Below are 23,878 nucleotides of genomic sequence, written 5' to 3'. Positions count from 1 at the left end.
GAAACTTGTTCAGCAGTAGAATCCGCCATTAGATTTTAACTCACATCGGGTACGGGACCCCAAGAATTCATCCAGATAGACCCCCCTCGGACAAACAATACAAATGAAATGGCTTTCGTCCTTTGCAAAGGAAAAAAATGTGTCATAAAGGGCTAGCAGTTCCTGCTGGATCCTAAAGTTTGACTTGGTGGGGTCTGAATCCCAGATGCCTTGTCATCTCAGAAGCTCTGAGACCTGCTAATCCTCTCCCCGTTTGACCAGGCACGGTGCTTCTTTGAGAGTGATGGATGGATGGATTGATTGGTTGCATCCCAAATATACATTGTGGGTTGTGTGCAGAAAGCAGGCTTCCCATTTTCCCACAAGTAAACGTTTCACGCCCTCTGCAAACCTAAGCTTGACATGTCTCCTGACCTTCAGCTTTCTGCCCACACCTGGTAGCCAAATAAAAGCCAGGTCTCCTTCTCCCACAGAAGCAAGGGAGGCAGCAGAAGTGGTCTCTGGGATCTACCACCTTCCCAAAGCAGTAAGGTAAGATCTGAGTCTCTGGGTGGGCTGGCAAGTTCAAGTACCCCTGAAAGACAACCATCCAACCTCTCTTTAAAAACCTGCAAGGAAGGAGAGTTTGCCACCTGCAGCCAAAGATACACCACCTTTTCCATTGCACCGCAAAAGCCAAAAAATCACAGCATCAGAGAGCTGGAAGAGAATCTTGTGGCTCAACGCAGGTTGTAACTGCAGCATCCATGACCGATGGCTCTCCAGCCTCTGCTCTATATTATTATTATTGTTTGTTGTTTAGTTGTTTAGTCATGTCCAACTCTTCGTGACCCCCTGGACCAGAGCACGCCAGGCACTCCTGTCTTCCACTGCCTCCCCCAGTTTGGTTAAACTCATGCTGGTAGCTTCAAGAAGACTGTCCCACCATCTCATCCTCTGTTGTCCCCTTCTCCTTGTGCCCTCCATCTTTCCCAACATCAGGGTCTTTTCCAGGGTCTTTTCTATTCTCATGAGGTGGCCAAAGTCTTGGAGCCTCAGCTTCACGATCTGTCCTTCCAGTGAGCACTCAGGGCTGATTTCCTTCAGAATGGAGAGGTTGGATCTTCTTGCAGTCCATGGGACTCTCAAGAGTCTCCTCCAGCACCAGAATTCAAAAGCATCCATTCTTCGGTAATCAGCCTTCTTTATGGTCCAGCTCTCACTTCCAGCTTTCACATTATTATTATTATTATTATTATTATTATTATTATTATTATTATTATGTCATGCAGCAAGAATGCCCAGGCTGCATAGGTGGGCATGCGCAGAAAGTTACTAGTCCTACTGTGGTCTCAACCACGGAGCCTCTTGGGCTTGCCGATTGGAAGGTCGGCTGTTCAAATCCCCGCAATGGGGTGAACTCCTGTTGCTCTGTCCCAGCTCCTGCCAGCCTAGCAGTTTGAAAGCACACCAGTGCAAGTAGATAAATAAGCACCACTCTGGCAGGAAGGTAAACGGGTTTCCGTGTGTTCTGGTTTCTGTCATGGTGTCCTGTTGCACCAGAAGCAGTTGAGTCATGCTGGCCACCTGACGCGGAAAGCTGTCTGTGGACAAACACAGGCTCCGTCGGCCTGAAAGTGAGATGAGCGCTGCAACCCCATAGTCGCCTTTGACTGGACTTTACTGTCCAATAATAATAATAATAATAATAATAATAATAATAATAATAATAATAATTTATTTAAACCCCGCCCATCTGGCTGGGTTTCCCCAGCCACTCTGGCCAGCTTCCAACAGAATATTAAAATATAACCTATTAAACATTAAAAGCTTCCCTAAACAGGGCTGCCTTCTGGTGTCTCCTAAATTTTGGTAGCTGTTCTCTGTTCTTCTCTTTGACATCTGGTGGGAGGGCGTTCCACAGGGTGGGTGCCACTACCAAGAAGGCCCTCTGCCTGGTTCCCTGTAACTTGGCTTCTCGCAGGGAGGGAACCACCAGAAGGCCCTTGGAGCTGGACCTCAGTGTCCGGGCAGAACGATGGGGGTGGAGACGCTCCTTCAGGTGTACAGGACCAAGGAGTCCTTTACCTTTTTACCTTGTGAGTGAGTAGGCATTTCAGGTTGTAGCAGGTTGAAGGTACTATTTGCTGCTGGTGTACAGAAGCTGCAAGATCCTGTGGGTTTTGACCATTGTCCTTTCTCTCGTGCCTCTTCCTTTCCCCCCAGGTTGCCCAACGGCTGCACCACAACGCAGAAGATGTTGAAGCTTTGCGTCCTGAGTGTCCTCCTTTGCCTCCTTGTCCCCTCGCAAGGGTCCACCCCAGGGACTGTAGTGAGGATCAACCAAGAAGCCCTTGAGTATGGTGAGTGCCCTCTGCACAGCCCCTTGCATCTCTTGAAGACCTGGACTCAACATTAGTGAATTTTTGTATTCATACAAGAATTAGCACGAATGACACAGCCCAGCCGACTCACGTTCCTGGACGCCTGTAGGTCCTTCGGTGCTCTGTGATGCTATGCAGTCTATTCAGAACCTCTTCTGAATGGATTTCCCCCCAAATTGATTTTTGAATTCTGAATTTATTGTTATTCATGCTTTATACTGTATTTTATGCTGGTTTTGTGGTGTAGTGGTTAAGAGCGGTGGACTCGTAATCTGGGGAACCGGGTTCGCTTCCCCGCTCTTCCACATGCAGCTGCTGGGTGACCTTGGGCCAGTCACACTTCTCTGAAGTCTCTCAGCCCCAGTCACCCCACAGAGTGTTTGTTGGGGGGAGGAAGGGAAAGGAGATTGTGAGCCGCTTTGAGACTCCTGAAGGGGAGTGATAAAGCGGGATATCAAATCCAAACTCTTCTTCTTTTTGTTGCATCAATTAAGTGTTTTAAATTTGTTGTTAGCCGCCCTGACCCCGGTTTTTGAACCGGGAAGGACGGGGTATAAATAAAATTTTATTATTATTATTATTATTATTATTATTATTATTATTCAGAGTAGACCTGTTGAAAGCAATGTGTGAAAGCCCGTGTAGTGTAGTGGCTGGACTAGGAGCTGGGAGCAGAGGCATTGTCTTGCACCCGAGATTGGGAGCTGGGGCTGTCATGTGGGGCACATGCAATGTCATGCATGCAACATGCATCACACATGTGATATCATGCACACAACACACATCACATTGGTGGGAGGGGGCCAAGCCTAGAGCCCAGCGTGGCAACCTCCTCTCTCATGCTCAGGAGGAGTCAGCGAACAAACTGCTCTCCACTCAGCCTCTTCCACCCCCTGCCAGCAGATATTGAGGGGGGGGGGCAGAGACTTCTCCATACCCAAGGAGTTGGCGCACCTGCCTGGGAGACACCAGGGTTCAAATCCCCACTGGGCCATGCCGCTCCCTGGGTGGTCAGGGGGGCCAGAAACTACCTCTCAGCCTGGCCTACCTCACAAGGTTGTTGTGAGGATTAAATGAGGACGGGGAGGAGTACCATGTCTGCCACTTTGAGCTCCCTGGAGGAAAAGGTGAGATATAAAAGCAATAATCCACACCAGGGCCAGGGCCTTCTCAGTGATGGCTCCGACCTGGTGGAATGCTCTGTCCTATGAGACCAGGGCCCTTCAGGATTGAACTTCCTTCCGTCGGGCCTGTAAGGCAGAGCTATTCTGCCTGGCCTTTAATTAGAATTCAGCCTGATCTTTTATTTCCCTTCCTTCCCTCCCCCTCTCCTTTTATGAAGATTACCCGCTCTGAGACCCCACAGCTAATTCTCCCCTGGCCTCCTCGCTGGCCCAAGTAGGACCAGTTCAGCCAGCTAGCCCTGGGGATTATTTAATTGATTTTTGAATTTTATTGTTATTCATGTTTTTATACTGTATTTTATGCTGCTTTTATAATTAAGTGTTTTAAAATTGTTGTTAGCCGCCCTGAGCCCGGTTTTTGAACCAGGAAGGGCAGGGTATAAATAAAAAAATATTATTATTATTATTATTATTTTGGACCTAAGTTGCGCATGCCCGTTAATTAGGGCTGCCATATTTCAAAAAGTGAAAATCCAGACACAAGAGTTGTTGAGCTCTTTTTTGGGGAAATTCGGCCACTTCCGAATGCCATTAACTATACCTGGATTTCCCCAGACATTTTCAACCCATTTTGGAAAATTCTGGTAGGACGCGTTTTTTGATGGACAAATCCCAGATATGGAATGGAAAACAAGCGAGGTCCCAACCAAAGAAGAATTGCCACTTACGCTGGTGGAATATGCGCAGCTTACAGACTTAACATGAACAAGAAAAACATAATGTTTAGAGAAGATTGGGAAATGTTTATTGAATATATAGGGGGAAATTGTGTACACTTGAAAACACAGGCAGCATTAAGATAAATTCAACGGTGTAAATAAGTTTTGATGGGTGTAATAATGGAATACTGAATGGTATAGTTTTTGTAAAATATGCAGGGATTTAGGATATGTAAAATGAACCATGGAAAGAGAAGAAGGGAAGTTATTGATATTGCAAGGATGTTTAAATGAGTATTTAAAATTGCAAAACAGGACCAGGGAGAAGAGATGCTGGAAGAAGATTGGAAGAAATTTAAAATCTATTTACAAAAACATTGTAAAATTTTTGAATGTTGATGACATTGAAATGAAATGAATGGGTTCTAGTAAAAAAGGTAAAACAAGAATATGATAGACATTAGATGAAAACAACAAATAATAAGGAATTTGCTAATTAGTTTTAAACTGGAATACGAGAAAGGGGTGTGTGAGGAAGTCAAGAAAATAAGTTTATGAATGGTAAGAAATTAAAGAGAGGGATTTTTATTTTTAACTTTTTAAAATTTCTTTTTTTTTCTTTTTTCTTTTGTTGTTTTTCTCTTTTAAGTGTTTTAACTTTTTCTTTTTTCTTGGTTCCCCCCCCCTTTTTTTTCTTATATGTTAATTGTTGATTTTGTATGTTTATAGGTTTGAGCTGTTTGGTGTTTTTCTTTATGTAACTTTTCTCTTTGATAAAACTTAATAAAATATTATAAAAAAATAAAATAAAATTGCGAAACAGAAAATCTAATAAGAATTATACAAAAAATGGCCCCTTCTCTTAATATCTCCACAGTCTGCCAGCAAGGGAAGCCATCCTTGCTGAGAGGTCTCATGGTCATCCAGATCCCGAATTTCATGAGCCCACGAACCATTATCGGATCACTTCTGAAGGTTGTGGGGTGAGTGATGTCTCTTGCAGGGGTTTTTGGAACCCAAGGAGGTGTGGCCCAAAAAAGTCTGGGAACCACTACATTTGAATATTGATTGCTATTTATTTTTTCCCTCCCCTCCCCCTCCTTTTGCAGGATCCGAGTTTTGAACGCTCAGCTCCCTCATCTCTCCGTGAAGCTCATCCCAAGGACTGGCGTCCAGCTGTCCCTCAGTGCCCAGCTGCACATCCGAGGCAGCGTGTGAGTGACCTGCTTCCGGTTTGGAGTTCTACGGGGTGGTTAACTTAGGATACTAGCAGCTGCTATCAGACCCAGGTGTCAGGGCAGGTGCTTCAGGGCCGTGAGCAAGGTAATCTGGAAGGCCTGAATCGCCAGATGGGTGAGAGGGCCTTTAAATTTTTTTTTTTTAAGTATTAAGAAGACCGCATGCAATTTGCAAACTTCAGCCCATCAGAATATGGCTGCAAATTGAAGCATACACTCTCTGGGAGATCTGCTCTCTTCCACTATTGAATACGAATATGAATACCTTTACGAATATTATATTATTTATAACCCGCCCATCTGGCTGGGTTTCCCCAGCCACTCTGGTCGGCTCCCAACCAGATTGTTGTTTATTTCCTTGACATCTGGTGGAAGGGCGCTCCACAGAGTGGGCGCCACTACCAAGGAGGCCCTCTGCCTGGTTCCATGTAACCTCACTGTGGAGTGAGGGAACCTCCAGAAGGTCCTCTGAGCTGGACCTCAGCGTCCAGCTGAATGATGGGGGCTCTCTGTCTCTCCTTCTCTCTCCTATTACTTTCTTGACCTTCCTTCCTTCCTTCCTTCCTTCCTTCCTTCCTTCCTTCCTTCCTTCCTTCCTTCCTTCCTTCCTTTCTTTCTTTTACTGAGTTTTAGGTACAAGTGATGCAAACCAAGAGTTTATGTTGAGTAAACTTTGACAGTAAACTTTGGAGTATGAAAGCTCCATGTTTGCCAACTTGACATTTAATAAGAGGTTGAAAAATTCAATTGTGTAGGAGGTTTTGGAGCAGCAAATTCAATTCGGCTACCGAACTGTGGGCAGGTTAAGTCAGCTCCCACGAGAGCAGCAAGCTATGCACTCCTTAGTCTTGGGGCGAACGGAGAGGCGTGAACTCCCTGGGCACCCAGCGCCCTCAGCTGACCTTTCCCCTTGCCCCTTGGTGCAGCTTGATTGCTCCAGTGGAGCTGAGGGTGGGCTCCTCCATCCTGCTCGACGTCCGTGTCATGAGAAGCCCCCATGGATTCCCCATCCTGAGTGTCACGGCCTGCAAGTCCCTTCTGGGAGACGTGGACATCCTCCTGGGAGGTAGCAAGTGAGTAGTGGATACCTGTGCGCAGGTAGGGCTTGACTTGTGCTTTCTTGCAAGGGGGATGAAGTTTCACCTTTGCTAGATTTCGTTCTCCTACCCTGAAAAAGAAAGTTTTGTTGAGCAGCCTGGGTCTATGCTAGATTCATCTCCTGCTAGCGAACTCTCACCACCTATGCAAACATCTGGATAACATTTTTATCTAATCCCCGCCGCTATGTCCCACTTGTCTTCCATCATGGAACTCAAGGTGGCAAGCAGATGGGTCCTAGGCAGTCTCCCTCCAGCCCACCCCACAATTTTTTGGGATACAAACTCTTCTCCCTGGGAGAGAAATCTCTGCCCATAGATTTGCAGAGGTGATGAGGGTGGTGGAAAAAAAGACTTGAGGTCCCTAGGAAAAAGTGGGGTGTGGAAAATGTCACCCTCCTGCCAAGGGTTCTGTCTCCTTAAAGGTCATTTGTGGGGATGGTCTTTTGTCCCCCTCTATTGTGAATTGTACGGGACGCAGGTGGCACTGTGGGTTAAACCACAGAGCCTAGGACTTGCCGATCAGAAGGTCGGCGGTTCGAATCCCCGCGACGGGGTGAGCTACTGTTGCTCGGTCCCTGCTCCTGCCAACCTAGCAGTTCGAAAGCACGTCAAAGTGCAAGTAGATAAATAGATACCGCTCTGGCGGGAAGGTAAACGGCGTTTCCGTGCGCTGCTCTGGTTCGCCAGAAGCGGCTTAGTCATGCTGGCCACAGGACCCGGAAGCTGTACGCCGGCTCCATCGGCCAGTAAAGCAAAATGAGTGCCGTAACCCCAGAGTCGGCCACACCTGGACCTAATGGTCAGGGGTCCCTTTACCTTTTTATTGTGGGTTGTGGATGATCACCCCTTGGTTCTCTTCTAGTGGAAAAAAAAATATGCATATGAAATTGTATGCAAGAGAAAAACTGAAAGTGTTTGAACACTTGCTCTTTCTGATTCTTCTTCTCTGTGTCCTGCTCTCCAGTTTGCTGGGCTTCCTGAAACCCCTTCAGAACCACATCCGCGCTGTCTTGGTTGACAAGGTAAACTGCTTTGCTCATTCCTGTTCATTTTAGCGTGCGTGTGTGTGTGCGTGCGCGCGCGCGCACACACACACACACGAGAAAGGTCTTTGCTCTGGACCTGATCATGAGGCAATGTGAGGCAGTCATCTCAAGCAACCAAGTTTCTTGGGTTCTGCAGGGTTGCTGTCGACAAAGAGTGTTAGGATGTGAGAGGCAGGATCCCTTGGACTTGCCTCTTGCGTGGCGAGTTCCCGCCCCACCCCCAGCGGAAATAAAGACACATGACACAATTATTAAGGTTAATGGGCTAAATAAGGCCACAACTTTATTGGTTACAGGTGATGAACGGTATTGGCTTAGGCACTGGTCCTAACCGACTATATCCGACTCCAGCCTGTCTGCTTGAAGTCCGGGAAGGGTTAACCACCAGTAGGGGGAGTCCAGCTGATGCACATCAACTAGGAACTCCCCCAGGGTCACCATTAGGGGGCGTGCCTTAGGCCCTCACCTCCCCAGGCTTCAGACAGGGCCTCACCCCCCCCCCCCGGAATCCTTTATCCAACTACCCTTCAATATGTGGGGCAGGTGATGGCGCTTCCTCCCCTCTTCCAACTACAGAACAATACCAATGCCTATCCGCCAATACCCAGAAAGTTGTGATGATTTGCTATGAGGTAGGCGAAAACCAAATGGCTGGTGCTAACTTGCCAAGTGGAAAAATTCCTACCAGGCCCCTCAATGGCGACCAACCAAGGTCCATAGCAAGGTCAAGGAATGAAAACCTTATAGGGCGGGAGGGTGGGAAAAACTGGAACAGCTGACAGGTGGGGAAAGAGGGAGATCCCCAGCCACGTCCTGGTTTAAATAAGGCAGGCCACACCCCCAGAGCCAGCCGATTGGCTGGCCAGGAGGTGACACGGCCGGGAATACCCCCAATCGCGTGGGGGCTGGGTTCCGCAACTCCACCTCCTCCAAATGGCAGAAGTGGCTTTCTCCTCTCTCCCCTCCCTCTCCCTAAGGACAATAAGACATGGATGAAAGGGAAAAGCAATCAAAGATGTAGAAGGGTTGGGGGGAAAGTGAGGCAGTGGCTCTATGACCTCCTCTGGCTCCTACAATTTAAGAAGGATACAGACAAGCTGGAGGGTGCACAGAGGAGGGTGACCAAGGGTCTGGAAACCAAGCCTGATGACTAACGGTTGAGGGAGTTGGGTATGTTTAGCCTGGAAAAGAGGAGACTGAGAGGAGATATCAGAGCCACCTTCAAGTACAATGCCACAAGGCAGGGTGGCCCACCTGATAGCCACACAGCGATCTGTTGATGAAACTCTCGCGAGACGAGACAAAGAGCAAACCCCTTGCAGCTGACTCACTGACCCTCCTTCTCCACCCCTCACTTTCCCTTTCACACAGATGTGCCTGAGCCTCTCCAGCGTGGTCCTGGGGCTGAATGCCAGGCTGGGCACCTTGGTTGGTAAGTTGCCACACAAAGGGAGGAGCTTCTGGGTTCCTCTGCCCACCCATCCCATAACTCATAGCAGAATCGAGGGTTATCTGTGCACCACACATTGCAGAAACGCAGAGTAAAAAATATTCTATTGTTATCAACAACAACAGCAGCATGAACAATAATAATAAAAAATTAAGAAGTGCACCACCTCCCAATGGTGAAACAGCCATGTAATGCATTTCAGTGCATTTAAATTGACAAGTGTGAATGCAAGGGCCATTACAAAATGCACCAGAGAAAAGACTTCTTCACAGCTTATTACCCTCGTAGCTACAGGACCGCCTCTCCCGGTATAATAATAATAATAATAATAATAATAATAATAATAATAATAATTTATTTGTACCCCGCCCATCTGGCTGGGTTTCCCCAGCCACTCTGGGCGGCTTCCATAGAAACCAAAAATACACTAAAATATCACAGATTAAAAACTTCCCTGAACAGGGCTGCCTTAAGATGTCTTCTGAATGTCAGGTAGTTATTTATCGCTTTGACATCTGATGGGAGGGCGTTCCACAGGGCAGGCGCCATCACCGAAAAGGCCCTATGCCTGGTTCCCCGTAGCTTTGCTTCTCACAATGAGGGAACCGCCAGAAGGCCCTCGGAGCTGGACCTCAGTGTCCGGGCAGAACAATGGGGGTGGAGACGCTCCTTCAGGTATACTAGGCCGAGGCCGTTTAGGGCTTTAAAGGTCAACACCAGCACTTTGAATTGTGCTCGGAAATGTACTGGGAGCCAATGTAGGTCTTTCAGGACTGGTGTTATGTTGTTCTGGCGGCCGCTCCCAGTCACCAGTCTAGCTGCCGCATTCTGGATTAGTTGTAGTTTCCGGGTCACCTTCAAAGGTAGCCCCACGTAGAGCGCATTGCAGTAGTCCAAGCGGGAGATAACTAGAGCATGCACCACTCTGGAGAGACAGTCCGTGGGCAGGTAGGGTCTCAGCCTGCGTACCAGGTGGAGTTGGTAGACAGCTGCCCTGGATACAGAATTGACCTGTGCCTCCATGAACAGCTGTGAGTCCAAAATGACTCCCAGGCTGCGCACCTGGTCATTCAGGGGCACAGTTACCCTATTCAGGACCAGGGAGTCCTCCACACCAGCCCACCCCTTGTCCCCCCAAAACAGTACTTCTGTCTTGTCCCGCAGAGGACCTTACGGTCCATAAATAGCAACATCCTAGAGGTCCCGGGCCCTAAGGAAGTCAGATTAGCCTCAACCAGAGGCAGGGCCTTTTCAACACTGGCTCCGGCCTGGTGTAACGCTCTGTCTCATGAGACCAGGACCCTGCGGGATCTGATTTCTTTCCACAGGACCTGTAAGACAGAGTTGTTCTGCCTGGCCTTTGGCTTGGAATGAACTTGATCCCCTTCCCCTCTTTCCTTCTTCCTTTCTCCTTCTGTGATGGAACTCCTATTTGGGGACTTCCCTGGCTTTTTTCTGGCCCACGTAGGACCAGTCTGGATAGTTAGCCTTGGTGAAGACCTGACATTTTCATCCCCCCCAAAGGTTTTTGAGTTTCTGCTGAAATGAGGCTGCATTTTAATGTTGTATTTTAATCTTGTTTTTTAAAGTTGTATTTCAATAATTTTTTAAATATCTGCTGTTAGCTGCTCTGAGCCCAGTCTTGGCTGGGGGGGGGGGGGGTTTAAATAAAATAACTACTTCTTCTTCTTCTTCTTCTTCTTCTTCTTCTTCTTCTTCTTCTTCTTCTTCTTCTTCTTCTTCTTCTTCTTCTTCTGTGTATGGTAAGGGCCACCAGCCTAGATGGCTTTAAATGTAAAGGTAATGGTAAAGGGACCCCTTGCCATTAGGTCCAATCGTGACCGACTCTGGGGTTGCGGCGCTCATCTCGCCTTATTGGCCGAGGGCGCCGGCGTACAGCTTCCGGGTCATGTGGCCAGCATGACTAAGCCACTTCTGGCGAACCAGAGCAGCGCACGGAAACGCCGTTTACCTTCCCGCCGGAGTGGTACCTATTTGATGTGCTTTCGAACTGCTAGGTTGGCAGGAGCAGGGACTGAGCAACGGGAGCTCACCCCGTCGCGGGGATTCAAACCGCCGACCTCCTGATCGGCAAGTCCTAGGCTCTGTGGTTTAACCCACAGCGCCACCTGCATCCCAGGCCACCAGCCTAGATGGCTTTAAATGAGGATTGGGCAAATTCATGGAGGAGGGGAGGGCTATTGATGGCTACTAGGCAGGATGGCCTTCCTCCACAGCTGGAGGCAGCAGTGCTTCTGAATTCCAGGGGTTAGAAGCCACAGGAGGGGAGGATGCTCAAATCCTGTTCAGTTGTTGTGAGAACAGGATGCCGGACTCGATGGGCCAATGGCTGATCCAATAAGCTCTTTATATATCCTTAGAATTTCTCATGATGGCATCGGAAAATTCCAACGATGAGAGGAAAGGTGAAGAAAGGGGGAACAGCCTGAGTCTTTTACATAACTTGCTTGCAAAGAGATTGGGCAGAAAACCAACTCACCTGATAGGTGTGGAGACCTTGTTGATGCAAGGTTGAGCTCAGTATACCTGTTGGAGGAGCAACTTCCTCTTTGCTCTGCTCCAGAGCCCAGTGTCAGTTTCTCCAGAGCCCCTCTGTCCTTTTTGGATCCCTCTTAATGGGAAAATTAAATATGCTTTAAGGGCCGTGTAAGGAGGAAGGTCAATATTGACCAGCACCTGCTCAGTCAACAGAAGATTACAAGAGCCACCTTCCTGCAACAAGGTCCTGGAGCTGAGCCAGCTGGGAAGATATTTCAGAGAATTGCAGTGGCCTGTGTGTTTATGTGTGTTCCTGGTGAATGTTGGGGAGCCTTGAGGGTTCCTTTTCTTTTGAGTGTATCAGAGATATTTTGCTGAGAAAGCAACTGCAAGGTTCATTCTCTGACTGGCTCTCTGTTGGCCTACTGGTCTTGACCAGGTTCATACTGGTTCTCTTGTGAGATCTTGGGGCTGTGCTGTTTTGTGTGGGTTCTCATAGGCAGTTCCAACAGCAAGCCAACAGTTCTGGGTCAAGGGGAGAGCTTCTCCATGTTCAGGATACCAACACAGCCCCATTGGGTAGAACTCAGGCATCCCCTATAGAAGGTTCAACTTCAGTCCTCCATTCTGAGGCTGCTGAGATAGCAAAGACCACTGCAAGGCAGAGTTCAACCTAATTTGTTATCAACACAAAAATATGACGCTTCCATGTGCAGAGTCAGCCCATTGATCCGTCTAGTGGCTGTATGATTATAGTTCAATAACAAATTATTTTGCATACTTTCTTATTTACCCAATTAGAGATTGCAAGCTTGTAGACAGGGATTCTCCTCACCGTTAAAAAGCACACAACTTTATTGAAAATTGTAAAAACAATTGCCAAACACAAAGTGTTGTCTCCCAAGATGAATGCATGTACAGATGTTACGTCTTGTATGCAGCCATCCATACGGCATCAAAACAAACTCCTTCTATTACAGATTAAGCTCACATCCACAGGATAGGCTTCAGTCTAAAGTTTTCAGTGATGTACTTTTAAATCTTACTCTGCTTACTCACATTTATACCCTGCTCTGCAGTATATATATATATATATATATATGCTCTTATATAGGTGGCTTATAAAAACCAGTACTAAGTCCTCGGTCCCTGACGTCAAGCTCTAAAAAGGCACAACACACAAGGAAAAAGGAAGGTGCGAGAAGGAGGAAAAAGCAAATTCATGCAGAAGTTCTTAAAAGTTGCAGCTGATGCCGGTGGCAGTTCTTGGTGTCTTCACAGAATCATAGGACTTTGGAGTTGGGGGGACTCCAAGGGTCATCTAGTCCAGCCTGCTGCAATGCTGGATTTTTAAATTGCATTTTAACCTGTATTTTAAATTGGGGTTTTTCCCCCTTCTCCCTCTCTTTCCCCCCTATTATGTTTTTACTGTGATTTTATTTTATTGGTGTTATCCGCCCTGAGCCCGTCTCTGGCCGGGGAGGGCGGGGTATAAATAAAATTTATTATTATTATTATTATTATTATTATTATTATTATTATTATTATTATTCCCTTGATAAAGAGCAGTCCTGCCCTTGAATAACCCTCCAGATCAGACCCAGGAGCACAGGTAGTGGACAGGGTCCAGACCATGGGGCAGGGCACCTTGTACAGAACTTGAATTGGAAGGTACTTCATTACGATGATTGATTTATGAATGATGATGAAACTGCAGAGTTGAAACTGCGTGCAGAGCCCTCGGTTTAACCCAATGTCCTCTTTGTGCCATCTTTTCGCCACCTGCAGGCCTGAATTCCATCAACCCTATGTCAAGCCTCCAGTACGCCATGATGGAAGATCCTGAGATCACCGAAGATTACATCGATTTGGATTTAAACGTAGGTTCCCTACACCCTACCCCAAGCCTGCGGGGCTCCCACTTAGCCTGGGTGGGAACCAGACCTTGCATGAACACTGATGTGCCATATAGCCCGGGGTCAGGACAGCTGCTCTGCATGCAGAAGGTTCCAGGTTCAGCCTGAATCAACATCTCCAGGTAGGAGCGAGGAAGTCTTCTGCTAATGGGTATTGTAGACCCGCCTTCCCCAACCTGGTACCCAACAGATCTTTTGGACCACAAGACATATCTGACATAGCCAGCTGGACTCATAGCCCAGAATGACTGGAGGGGATCAGGTCGTAGAAGATGGATGGAAACAATATTGACAGATCCTCGGTTTGTCTTGCAGGATAACCTGGAAAATGATGACCAAAAGTCCAGTGGTAGAATTATTATCAATTTAAGATAGAGTAGGAGGTTCACAGGCTGTGAAGAACTTGCTCACAAATCTATTGACAGCTGGACGAACTATGATAACCAGGAAGTGGAAGGGGCAAGCAGAATATAAAATGGAAGAATGGTATAAAGAGGTGTGGGATATAGCTATTAACGATAAATTAGCGCCAGCCAGTAAGGTAAGACGGGGAATATGCAGGAGAGATGATTTTGAGGAGAGATGGAGGATTATTTGTAGAGGCAGGAAATGCTGCTGCATAACAGTCGTAGGAAAACGGAGGAAGGGAGATGGCACTTAATTCTCTCTGTCTCTTCCCAAATCTCCGCAGGCTGTCATTGCCCTGATGGGGAAGCCAGTCGACTTCGAAACCGCCGGCCCTCTGCCCCCCTTCTCTCTGCCGCCCCCAGAGACGGTTTCCGACGACTCCATGGTGAACATGGGTCTCTCGGAGCATCTCTTCGCCAGTCTTTTCGCCAGCCTGGAGCAATCGGGAGCCCTGAACCTCCAAATCGGAGGCCAGTCGGTCAGTAGAGGGAGTGTGATTGGTGCGTAGCGAATGCCACCCTAAGCCGAGCCGAGCCCAAGCCTGTTTATTTATTTCCCAACATTTATACCCTGCTTGATTGCAATACACACACACACACACTCACATTCAAAGTGGTTTATGGAAAATATAAAACAATGGAATCACCAATGAGAAGCAGTCACAGCAATAATTTAATTATTTAAATATCCTTTATTCATAAAAAAAAAATTGCCTACAGCTGTGTGATTTGCAAAAATGCAGTTGCTTTTGTTGTTGTTGTTGTTGTTGTTGTTGAATATGTTTATTTAAATCCCTCCTTTTTCCCTATCAAGGACTCGAAGTGGCTTACAGATAAAATAGAAACTGCTAAACACATAGGGAAACAATTTTTAAGAAGGAATTAAGCACACACACACATGCAAGTTTAAACTTGCATGCATGTATGTGTGTTTGTGTGTATGTGTGTGTATTTATATATATATATCTACATACTATTCTAAAAGAAAAAAAAAGTGTTTGCAGATAATGCAGAAATGCAACAGACTTCTGGAAACAGACAAACCTGGAATGCCCTGGACTCTCAGAGCAGGGAGGGGAGATCCAAGCTGTTCCTAAGGCCCGAGACTGAGAATTCTTTGCTTCTTTACAGAGCCACCTCACCACCTCCATGCTGGAGCAGGCCATCCCCTCGGTAAGTAATGTCCAGGAACCAATGCAGGGCTGGCGAACCCTTTATTTGATCTGAGAGGTATTTTAAGGTAAAGGTAAAGGGACCCCTGACAGTTAGGTCCAGTCGTGGCCGACTCTGGGGTTGCGGTGCTCATCTCGCTTTATTGGCCAAGGGAGCCGGCGTACAGCTTCCGGGTCATGTGGCCAGCAGGACTAAGCCGCTTCTGGCGAACCAGAGCAGTGCATGGAAACGCCGTTTACCTTCCCACCATTTACCTTCCCGCCAGAGCGGTACCTATTTATCTACTTGCAGTTTGACGTGCTTTCGAACTGCCAGGTTTGCAGGAGCAGGGACTGAGCAACGGGAGTTTACCCCGTCAAGGGATTTGAACTGCCGACCTTCTGATTGGCAAGTCCTAGGCTCTGTGGTTTAACCAACAGTGCCACCCGCGGACCATAGCTGTCAACTTTTCCCTTTTCTTGCGAGGGATCCTATTCAGAATAAAGGAATGTCCCTTTAAAAAGGGAAACGTTGACAGCTATGCCAGGGACGGGGTACACATGGGCATGCAACTGCCTAATGGCATCTGCGTCACCCAGGGCATTGCAGCTACAGAGATAAGAAAAGAAGAGTTGTTCCATTGTCTGGAGAGGTCACTTTCTGGTTTGCATGAAGAAGCCATTTTCAACGGAGCCCAGCAACAGAAGTGTGCAGCTGTATTGAGGCAGCGCTGGGTCTTGACATTTTGCGCCCCTAACAATTTTGCGCCCGGAGCAACCGCCCCTTGTGGTTCCCCCCACTACGTGATCAGTGGCGTAGTGTGGGGGTGCAGGGGGGCCGGCCGCACCGGGCGCAACATCTGGGGGGGCACTCGCACTCGCAGATTTCTGCGCCTACTAAAATCCACAGGTTAGGGGGCGCAAATTACTTGCCTTGCCCCGGGTGCTGACAACCCACGCTACGCCACTGTACGTGATTGGGTAGAGCGTCTCTGCCAGGGCTAAAGGGGCCTAATTCTGCCTAAGGCAGCTTCAGATGTGCGATGGGCTGCAACAATGCAAATAACAACCCCCTCCTTCCATTCCCACTATAGATCTCAAAGCGTTATCCCCAGTCTGTTGCCTTGATGCTCAACGTGGTGGTCAGCAAACTCCCCATCATCAGCTTCCATGAGGGCGCAGCGATCCTGCGCCTCAGTCCCGCCATCCAGGTGGGCGTGGCTGAATCCGGATCTTTCCAACAGTCGCAGGCACTCTTCACCTTGGGCGTGGTGAGTGAAAGCAGCTAGTCTTTGTTTCCTTGTTCTCCTGCCTTGGCGACTTGCAGCTCTCAGGGAGATGACGGCTTGCTCAGGACGAAGGCTGGATGTCAAAGGTCTTGCTGGACACCAGCCGTTGTGCCCCTGGGCTCCATCTGACTGCAGCCGGGACGAGTCTTGCAGTGCAAATGCACACCTGTGTGTGAACTGCCATCTACAATGGTTGTACATCCATATGGATCTCCTAAGGGATCATCTCACCTCATATATCCCTGCGCTACAACATTGCTCCTCAGATGAGGGCACTGCTGAGAGCTCCACGTGACCTAGAGATGTGCTTAGTATGTACTAGAACCTGGGCTTTTAGTGTTGCAGCTCCAGCCCTCTGGAACGAGTTGCCAGCTCAAATAAGACAAGTGTGTAGCACACTGATATTTTATGCATTGTCCTCTTGAAAATCAAGCAAGCGATGCATCTAAGAAGAAGTCTCCTCTTGAAGTCTGACCTGGTCATTTTAGGGAAAATTAATTGTACTATTGTAGAAATGGGGCTATTTCTTTTAGTTTACCAAGTCTGCAATTTTTATTTACAGTCTGTCTTTTATCATACTATCCACCTTGTAATGGGAATTGGGGTTGCTTGTGCGTAAGCCGCAAACTGCTCCAGGCTGGGTTGTATGGCTAAACCTTTCCCTGGCTGGACAGCCCTTACACCTTGGCTGTCTCAGTCACTGGCAGAATCCGTCAGTGGGCGTTTCCTGAACTTCTTCCAACATAAAAATTCTTTGACACCAAGTCTCCTCCTAGCTTCCCTGCGCGGAAGCTTTCTGCGCAGAGTAGGCGTGCCAAGCGGAGGTCCGGTGCTCTCCTCGCTGATCTCGCTGGAAGAGTCTTGGAGCCCTCCCTCCGAAGCCCTCTCAGCCTCCCCTTTCTTCCTGGCATCACTCTGATTTCCTTCCCCAGCGGAAGCTCTCCCTCTCTCCTTGCTGGTTCCCTCTCCGGCATCATTGGGGAGCCTTACCTCCCCTCTTGGCTCCGATGGCAGTTCCCTGACACACCTCTTTGGCAGCTTTGAATTGTCAAGTGGTTTATAAATATTTGCACTTGTCCATCGACACTCTGGAGACTGAGTGTGCCTGCCCATGTAGGATTTTAAAATATAGGATTTCTGCTCTCAGTGGGCAATGGGTTGGGCGAGCTGTGGGTGGGTCAGAGAGCTGAAGCAAGCTGCACAGGCAGTGGTGGTGGTGGGGGGTGCTGCAGGTTGGGTGAGCTGTAAAAGGAAGAGGGTTGACAATGGGTGGGGTGGGTTCAGTAGGGTGTGGGGTGTGTGTGACAAGCAACACAAGCTCCTATTATTACTACAGTTGTGTCTTGGTTGTCGAACGCCTTGGTACTCGTACGTTTTGGCTCCCGAACTTTCAAAACCCGGAAGTGAGTGTTCCGGTTTTTGAAATTTTTTTGGAAGCCGAACATCCGATGCAGCTTCTGCTATTGTTTCCGGTGCACCTGTGAAATTGGAAGCCAACCGAAAGCCGTGCCTTGATTTTAGAAGTCGAAAGGACTTCCGGAACGCATTCTGTTCAAAAACCAAGGTACAGTCATACCTCGGGTTGAAGCTGCTTCAGGTTGAGCACTTTCTGGTTGCGCTCCGTGGCAACCTGGAAGTAACGGAGCGTGTTACTTCCAGGTTTCGCCGCTCACGCATGCGCAGATGGTAAAAATGATGTCACGCGCATGTGCAGAAGCGGCGAATTGCGACCTGCGCACGCACAGACGCACAGTCGCGAGTTGCATTCGCTTCAGGATGCCAGTGGGGCTCCAGAACGGATCCCGTTCGCATCCTGAGGTACCACTGTATATTACTATTGCTATTAAAATTTGAATGCCACCTTCATTTGAAGATCATAGCATGGTTCACAACATACAAGTATTATAAACAAACAAGGAAACAAACAAACAAAGGATAGAGCCTTTGTAGCTTTCTCTCATGAAAACGATCCCTTCCCGGTCTTCTGTTTGCAGGACCTGACCTTAGCTGTCAAGCTAGATGTCACCATTACAAGTCTCCATCTGACAGTTGGCGTCCATGGGTGAGTTCAGCCAGACATTTTACTTTCCTTACCATTTTACTTCCTGCCTCACCCCCCACCCCGCCTGATGAGGGCCAACTGTTTTCTGCTTTCATTGTGGCGAAGGATGAAAGGGACACTCCAGTCCCCGTCCTTTCCTCAGGGACCTGATGGACTTGAGTGTCCAGATCAGTGGTGCAGCTGATGCCATCATGGCTCATGTTATTCTACTTTGTTTTGCAGAGATGTTGGTCTGGAGGTGGAGTCTTCCAGCGTGGAGATAACAGAGGTACGCCATCTGCCTTTTGCCTTCCTTGCTGCGCTCCATGGACGTAGCCAGGATTTTTACTTGGGGGGGTTAGCTGGGGGGGGTTAGCTGTGTATTTTACGCCCATACTGTGCTCCCAAGTGGGTGCAATAGCTGTTCTGAGCCTGTTTAGGCCATGTCTTCTGCAGTATCCCAGGACTCTAGGGGGCTCTGGGTGCCTGAGCACCCACAAAAAAATTGTTGTGGGTGCTCAGCTCCCACACCGCAGTGTCCCTGACACAACCTCTGAGGTTCTACAACAGGGGTCAGCAAAATTTTCTCTGGCCGGCTTCCAAAAAAATATTAAAATACAGTGGTCTGTTAAACATTAAAAGCTTCCCTAAACAGGGCTGCCTTCAGATGTCTTCTAAAAGTCTGGTCTTTGACATCTGGTGGGATTCCAGATGTGTAAAAGCCCCAGGTCTGACCCTTAGAGTCATCTCTAACTTTTGGTTTCTCCTACTGTACGTTGATCCTCTGTGTTGTTTCACCAGCAATGAATTGTAGTCTCTCTGCAGAGGGTTATTTCATTATTACTCTGTACGCACATGTATCCGGGGACCAGGCGGCCCAAACCTCCCTTGCGTATGGGGGAAGGACCACAGGGCAGTGGGTGGCACACCCATTTTGCTTGCAGGAAGTCACAGGTTCACTTCCTGCCATAATACTACTACTACTACTACTACTACTACTACTACTAATATATTTATACCCCACCCGTCTGGCTGGGTTTCCCCAGCCACTCTGGGTGGCTCCCAACCAAATATTAAAAACGCAATACAGCATTAAACATTAAAAGCTTCCCTAAACAAGGCTGCCTTCAGATGTCTTTTAAAAGTAAGATAGTTGTTTATTTCCTTGACATCTGAAGGGAGGGCGTTCCACAGGGTGGGCGCCACTACCGAGAAGGCCCTCTGCCTGGTTCCCTGTAACCTCGCTTCTCGCAGGGAGGAAACTGCCAGAAGGCCCTTGGTGCTGGACCCAGTGGCGTAGCGTGGGTTGTCAGCACCCGGGGCAAGGCAAGTAATTTGAGCCCCCTAACCCGTGGATTTGCGCCCCCAACCCGTGGATTTGCGCCCCCTAACCCTAACCCCCAGATGTTGCGCCCGGTGCAGCCCGCCCCCCCTGCACCCCCCACGCTACGCCACTGGCTGGACCTCAGTGTCTGGGCTGGACGACAGCATCTGCTGGTAGGGCTGTGAAGCAGCCCTGAGTCTACAACCCTGGGGAGTCACTGCAAGACATGGAAGAATCTGTCCATTTCAGCTGCTGTGGTTTCTCTTTCTTCCACTCTTAAATTCAGTTCTCCACATTTTGCAGCAATTTGTGATGTTTAATAAAGTGAAACTTCTCTAGCATCTTAGTGCAAATTTTGCCTAATAAACACATTTTTATATGCAGTTTTGACTGAAGAGACATTTTTTCTGCAAGCAATTTCCCCATATGCAATGTATTTTTAGCCTCTTATATCTTCATTTTCATACACTCTTCCCTTCACCACATGCATTCTTGTAAACGTTGGTTGCTTTGAGAACTGCATCGCAAAATTCAGGCGAGTGCGGATTTCAAAGCCTAGTCCTGTGTTTCGGTCTGCCTATTGTTTCGAAACGTGTGAATTGGATAGAATAGGCTTCCGGTGCTTCGTCAATCAAATTTCTCCCCCATTCCTAGTTGCTGTCAGTCAGCACAGATGAAATTGTGCTAGGAAGACCGGTGGTCTGACTCTGCATAAGGGAGCTTCCTTTGCTCCTCTGTGATCACTCATGTCAAGATCTGGGATCAACCCATTGCCTTTTCTCTCCCTGGCAGATCTCCTATTTGAGAAGGGTGATCCTCTCCGAATTTCAGGATGCTTTCCTGGCTCACATGAACGGTAATGCAGGCGAATCGCTTCAACAGCAGCTCCACTGAGGTCCTAGGAGCTCAGCACCTAGAGGGAGGGGGGCTGCATGAAGAGCATGGGTCCTTGCCCCACAGTTGCCCCATCAAGTTGGGGGTGTTGACCGTGTTGTCTTTTTCCATTTGCAGCTGCTCTGAGTGTGGGGATCTCTCTTCCCAAGCTCAGCAACGTCCAGTACATCGAGCCCGAGATTGAAATTCATGAGGTGAGACTCCTTGGGCTGCGCTGCCTCCGTCCTTTCCTTCACCCCCACTTATTTAGCTAAGACATCCCCAAATCACCTGCCTGAGGGTTTCCCCACAATGGGCATCTGGTTAGCCACTTTAAGAACAGGACGCTGGACTAGACTGTGGGCCCTTTGGCCTGATACAGCTGATGTTCTTCTGAGTGGTCCAAGATGAACACAACAGCTGAAACAAAAAAAATTGCTTCCAGTAGCACCTTAAAGACCAACTAAGTTAGTTCTTGGTATGAGCTTTGGTGTGCATGCACACTTCTTCAGATTTCGTGCATGCACACGAAAGCTCATACCAAGAACTAACTTAGTTGGTCTTTAAGGTGCTACTGGAAGGAATTTGTTTTGTTTTGACTATGTATGGCAGACCAACACGGCTACCTATCTGTAACTGGAACAACAGCTGAAAATACTCAAGGTCTTCTCCTTAAACTCTCAGCATAACTGAGGTCATATTGGCCCACCTTTGGAAAACATGGCAGCCTGTCCGTAGTAATAATAATAATAATAATTTATTATTTATACCCCGCCCATCTGGCTGAGTTTCCCCAGCCTCTCTGGGCAGCTCCCAATCGAGTGTTAAAAACAATACAGCATTAAATATCAAAAACCTCCCTAAACAGGGCTGCCTTCAGATGTCTTTTAAAAATAAGATAGCTGCTTATTTCCTTCACATCTGAAAGGGAGGGTGTTCCACAGGACGGGCGCCACCACTGAGAAGGTCCTCTGTCTGGTTCCCTGTAACCTCACTTCTCGCAATGAGGGAACCACCAGAAGGCCCTCGGCGCTGGACCTCAGTGTCCGGGCAGAACAATGGAGGTGGAGATGCTCCTTCAGATATACTGGACCAAGGCCGTTTAGGGCTTTAAATTTAAACCCTTTGAATTGTGCTCGGAAACATACAGGGAGCCAATGCAGATCTCTCAGGACCGGTGTTGTGGTCCTGGTGGCCACTCCGAGTAACCAGTCTAGCTGCCGCATTGTGGATTAATTGCAGTTTCCGGTTCACCTTCAAAGGTAGCCCCACGTAGAGCGTATTGCAGTAGTCCAAGCGGGAGATAACTACAGCATGCACTACTCTGGCAAGAGAGTCTGTGGGCAGGGAGGGTCTCATCCTGCGTACTAGATGGAGCTGATAAACAGCTGCCCTGGACACAGAATTGATCTGCATCTCCATGGACAGCTGTGAGTCCAGAATGACTCCCAGGCTGTGCACCTGGTCCTTCAGGGGCACAGTTACCCCATTCAGGACCAGGGAGTCCTCCACACCCGCCTGCCTCCTGTCTCTCCCCCCCCCCCCTGTCCGGGCAGAACGATGAGGGTGGAGATGCTCCTTCAGGTATACTGGACTGAGGTCTTTTAGGGCTTTACAGGTCAGCACCAACACTTTGAATTGTGCTTGGAAACATACTTGGAGCCAAATGTTGTTGGGCCACATACGACTCCCATCATTGCTGAACCTTGGGTATGCCGGTTGGGCTGATGGGAATTGGAGTGTAACACCATCTGAAAGGGCACTGTGTTGGCTCCTGAGTGCCATCTTGCACCCAGTCTCCTGAGCCCCAGAAATAAACTGCTTCTGTGTAGGATAATTTGAACACCTTTCCATATTGTTCCTCTACCCAAGATCCCTCTGGCAGCATGTATTGACTCTTCTCTTGCCTTTTAACTTACAGGGTTATGCTCAGGTCAACTGTGACCTTGACTACCAGCCCTGAGCTGAAAAGAAGAGCACGGAGTTCTCCTCTGCAAGGCACATTTATCTCTGCTCTTTGCACCTGCAAATCCTTTCGCTTAAGAATGAAGGAGAGTCTACCTTTCTTTGCTGCATGAAATAGAGGAAACACACCAGGTGGTTTGGCAGCAGGCGATGAACAGGGGTGTGATCTGGAACTCATTCACTCAGAAATAAGGCCTGCCAATTTAAAGGAATCTTACTTCCCAGTAACGCACGGGTTCATGCATTCATTAAGTGTTCTGCTTTCTCAATTCTTTTCCTGTAAATGTTGTTGAGTGAAATAAATACTATGGGCAGCAATCGAGCCAAAGCAAAGTGTGTTGATTACAATGGATTCCTAACTTTTCCTGCGGAAATCAATGGGATTTGCAAGTGCTGAAATGCAACTGGATCATGTCCATCATGTGTTGTTTTGTCTCATTAAAATATTCTTTCTGATCTCAATTGCTTGGGGGTGTTCCAGCCATTTTCAGAATGAAATAGTTGACCATCATGCTCTGTAGGGTTTTAGCCAATGAAGTTTCTCAGTTACAGCACAAGGGCTTTCGCCTTCACAGAGGGACTTCCTCTCCCCAGGCACCCCCATATCTATTTTAGGGGTTCCCCCAGTCCTTAGTTTTCCTGGTGGGAGATGTATGTGGCCCAGAGTTAAAATACGGGAGGGCCACGTCTGTCTCCTTTGCAGAGGGTGTTCAGGAGGAACCCTTGAGTGGATCTTGGCCATGCCTGATCCACAAGTTGGATTATATCGGCCCGTGCTCCATGTGCAGCTGGCTCTCTCCACATGCTACTCCCTCCTTACTTTTAAAAAGCGCACCGTGGCATTTTTATTTTCCAGGTGTTTTAGGGGCCTCACAACTGCCTCTTCCCCTGGGTCTCCTTCCACTGTAATCCCAGTATCTTTCCCCTTAGTCTTTGCTTACAGCAGCCCTTGTGCCAGACAGTGATGCAAAGAGTTGCTGTGTAAATGACAACATTAGTCACATAACAGTGAAGGGCGTTTATGGTTTAATACCCCCCTGGAGCCCATAGCCAGGAGAGTAACTCTCCGCAGGGGCCCAGAGGAGTTGTTGCGTTGATGCTTTATGGATGTCAGCCCTGAAATACTGAATGCAGCTGCCAAAGGAGCCAAAGCAGTCGCAAGGATCAGGGGCAGCATCACATCTCACCTCACCGTTGAGAAAAGCGAAGACGTTTTATTGTGAAGAGAGACACCATGAGCCTAGAATATCACCCACGATCCAGTACTCAAAGCTTAAAAAGCACCTAAATTGTACAGGTACTGTAGCTGACATCTGTCTATCTGGGGAGACAATGGAGAAGTGTGCCTTTGGGCATGAAGCTTAACAAGTGCC

General features: G+C 48.1%; 1 protein-coding gene across 1 annotated transcript; it reads left to right on the top strand.

The window, feature by feature from the left end:
• The first annotated feature begins 502 nt into the window (after positions 1-502).
• Positions 503-22,838, top strand: BPIFB2 (BPI fold containing family B member 2). The gene is made up of 16 exons (XM_081917062.1): positions 503-531; positions 2,206-2,342; positions 5,084-5,189; positions 5,316-5,420; positions 6,371-6,517; positions 7,509-7,566; positions 8,962-9,022; positions 13,328-13,419; positions 14,147-14,341; positions 14,994-15,035; positions 16,108-16,284; positions 18,297-18,364; positions 18,587-18,632; positions 20,460-20,523; positions 20,679-20,755; positions 22,462-22,838. The coding sequence occupies exons 2-16, from the start codon at positions 2,237-2,239 to the stop codon at positions 22,501-22,503; spliced, it is 1,386 nt and encodes a 461-aa protein (XP_081773188.1). The 5' UTR covers positions 503-531; positions 2,206-2,236; the 3' UTR covers positions 22,504-22,838.
• Positions 22,839-23,878: the final 1,040 nt, after the last annotated feature.

The sequence above is a fragment of the Podarcis melisellensis genome (assembly GCF_964234715.1).
Source record: "Podarcis melisellensis genome assembly, chromosome: 6".
Classification (NCBI taxonomy): Eukaryota; Metazoa; Chordata; class Lepidosauria; order Squamata; family Lacertidae; genus Podarcis; species Podarcis melisellensis.
This window is presented reverse-complemented; position numbering and strand designations above follow the sequence as displayed.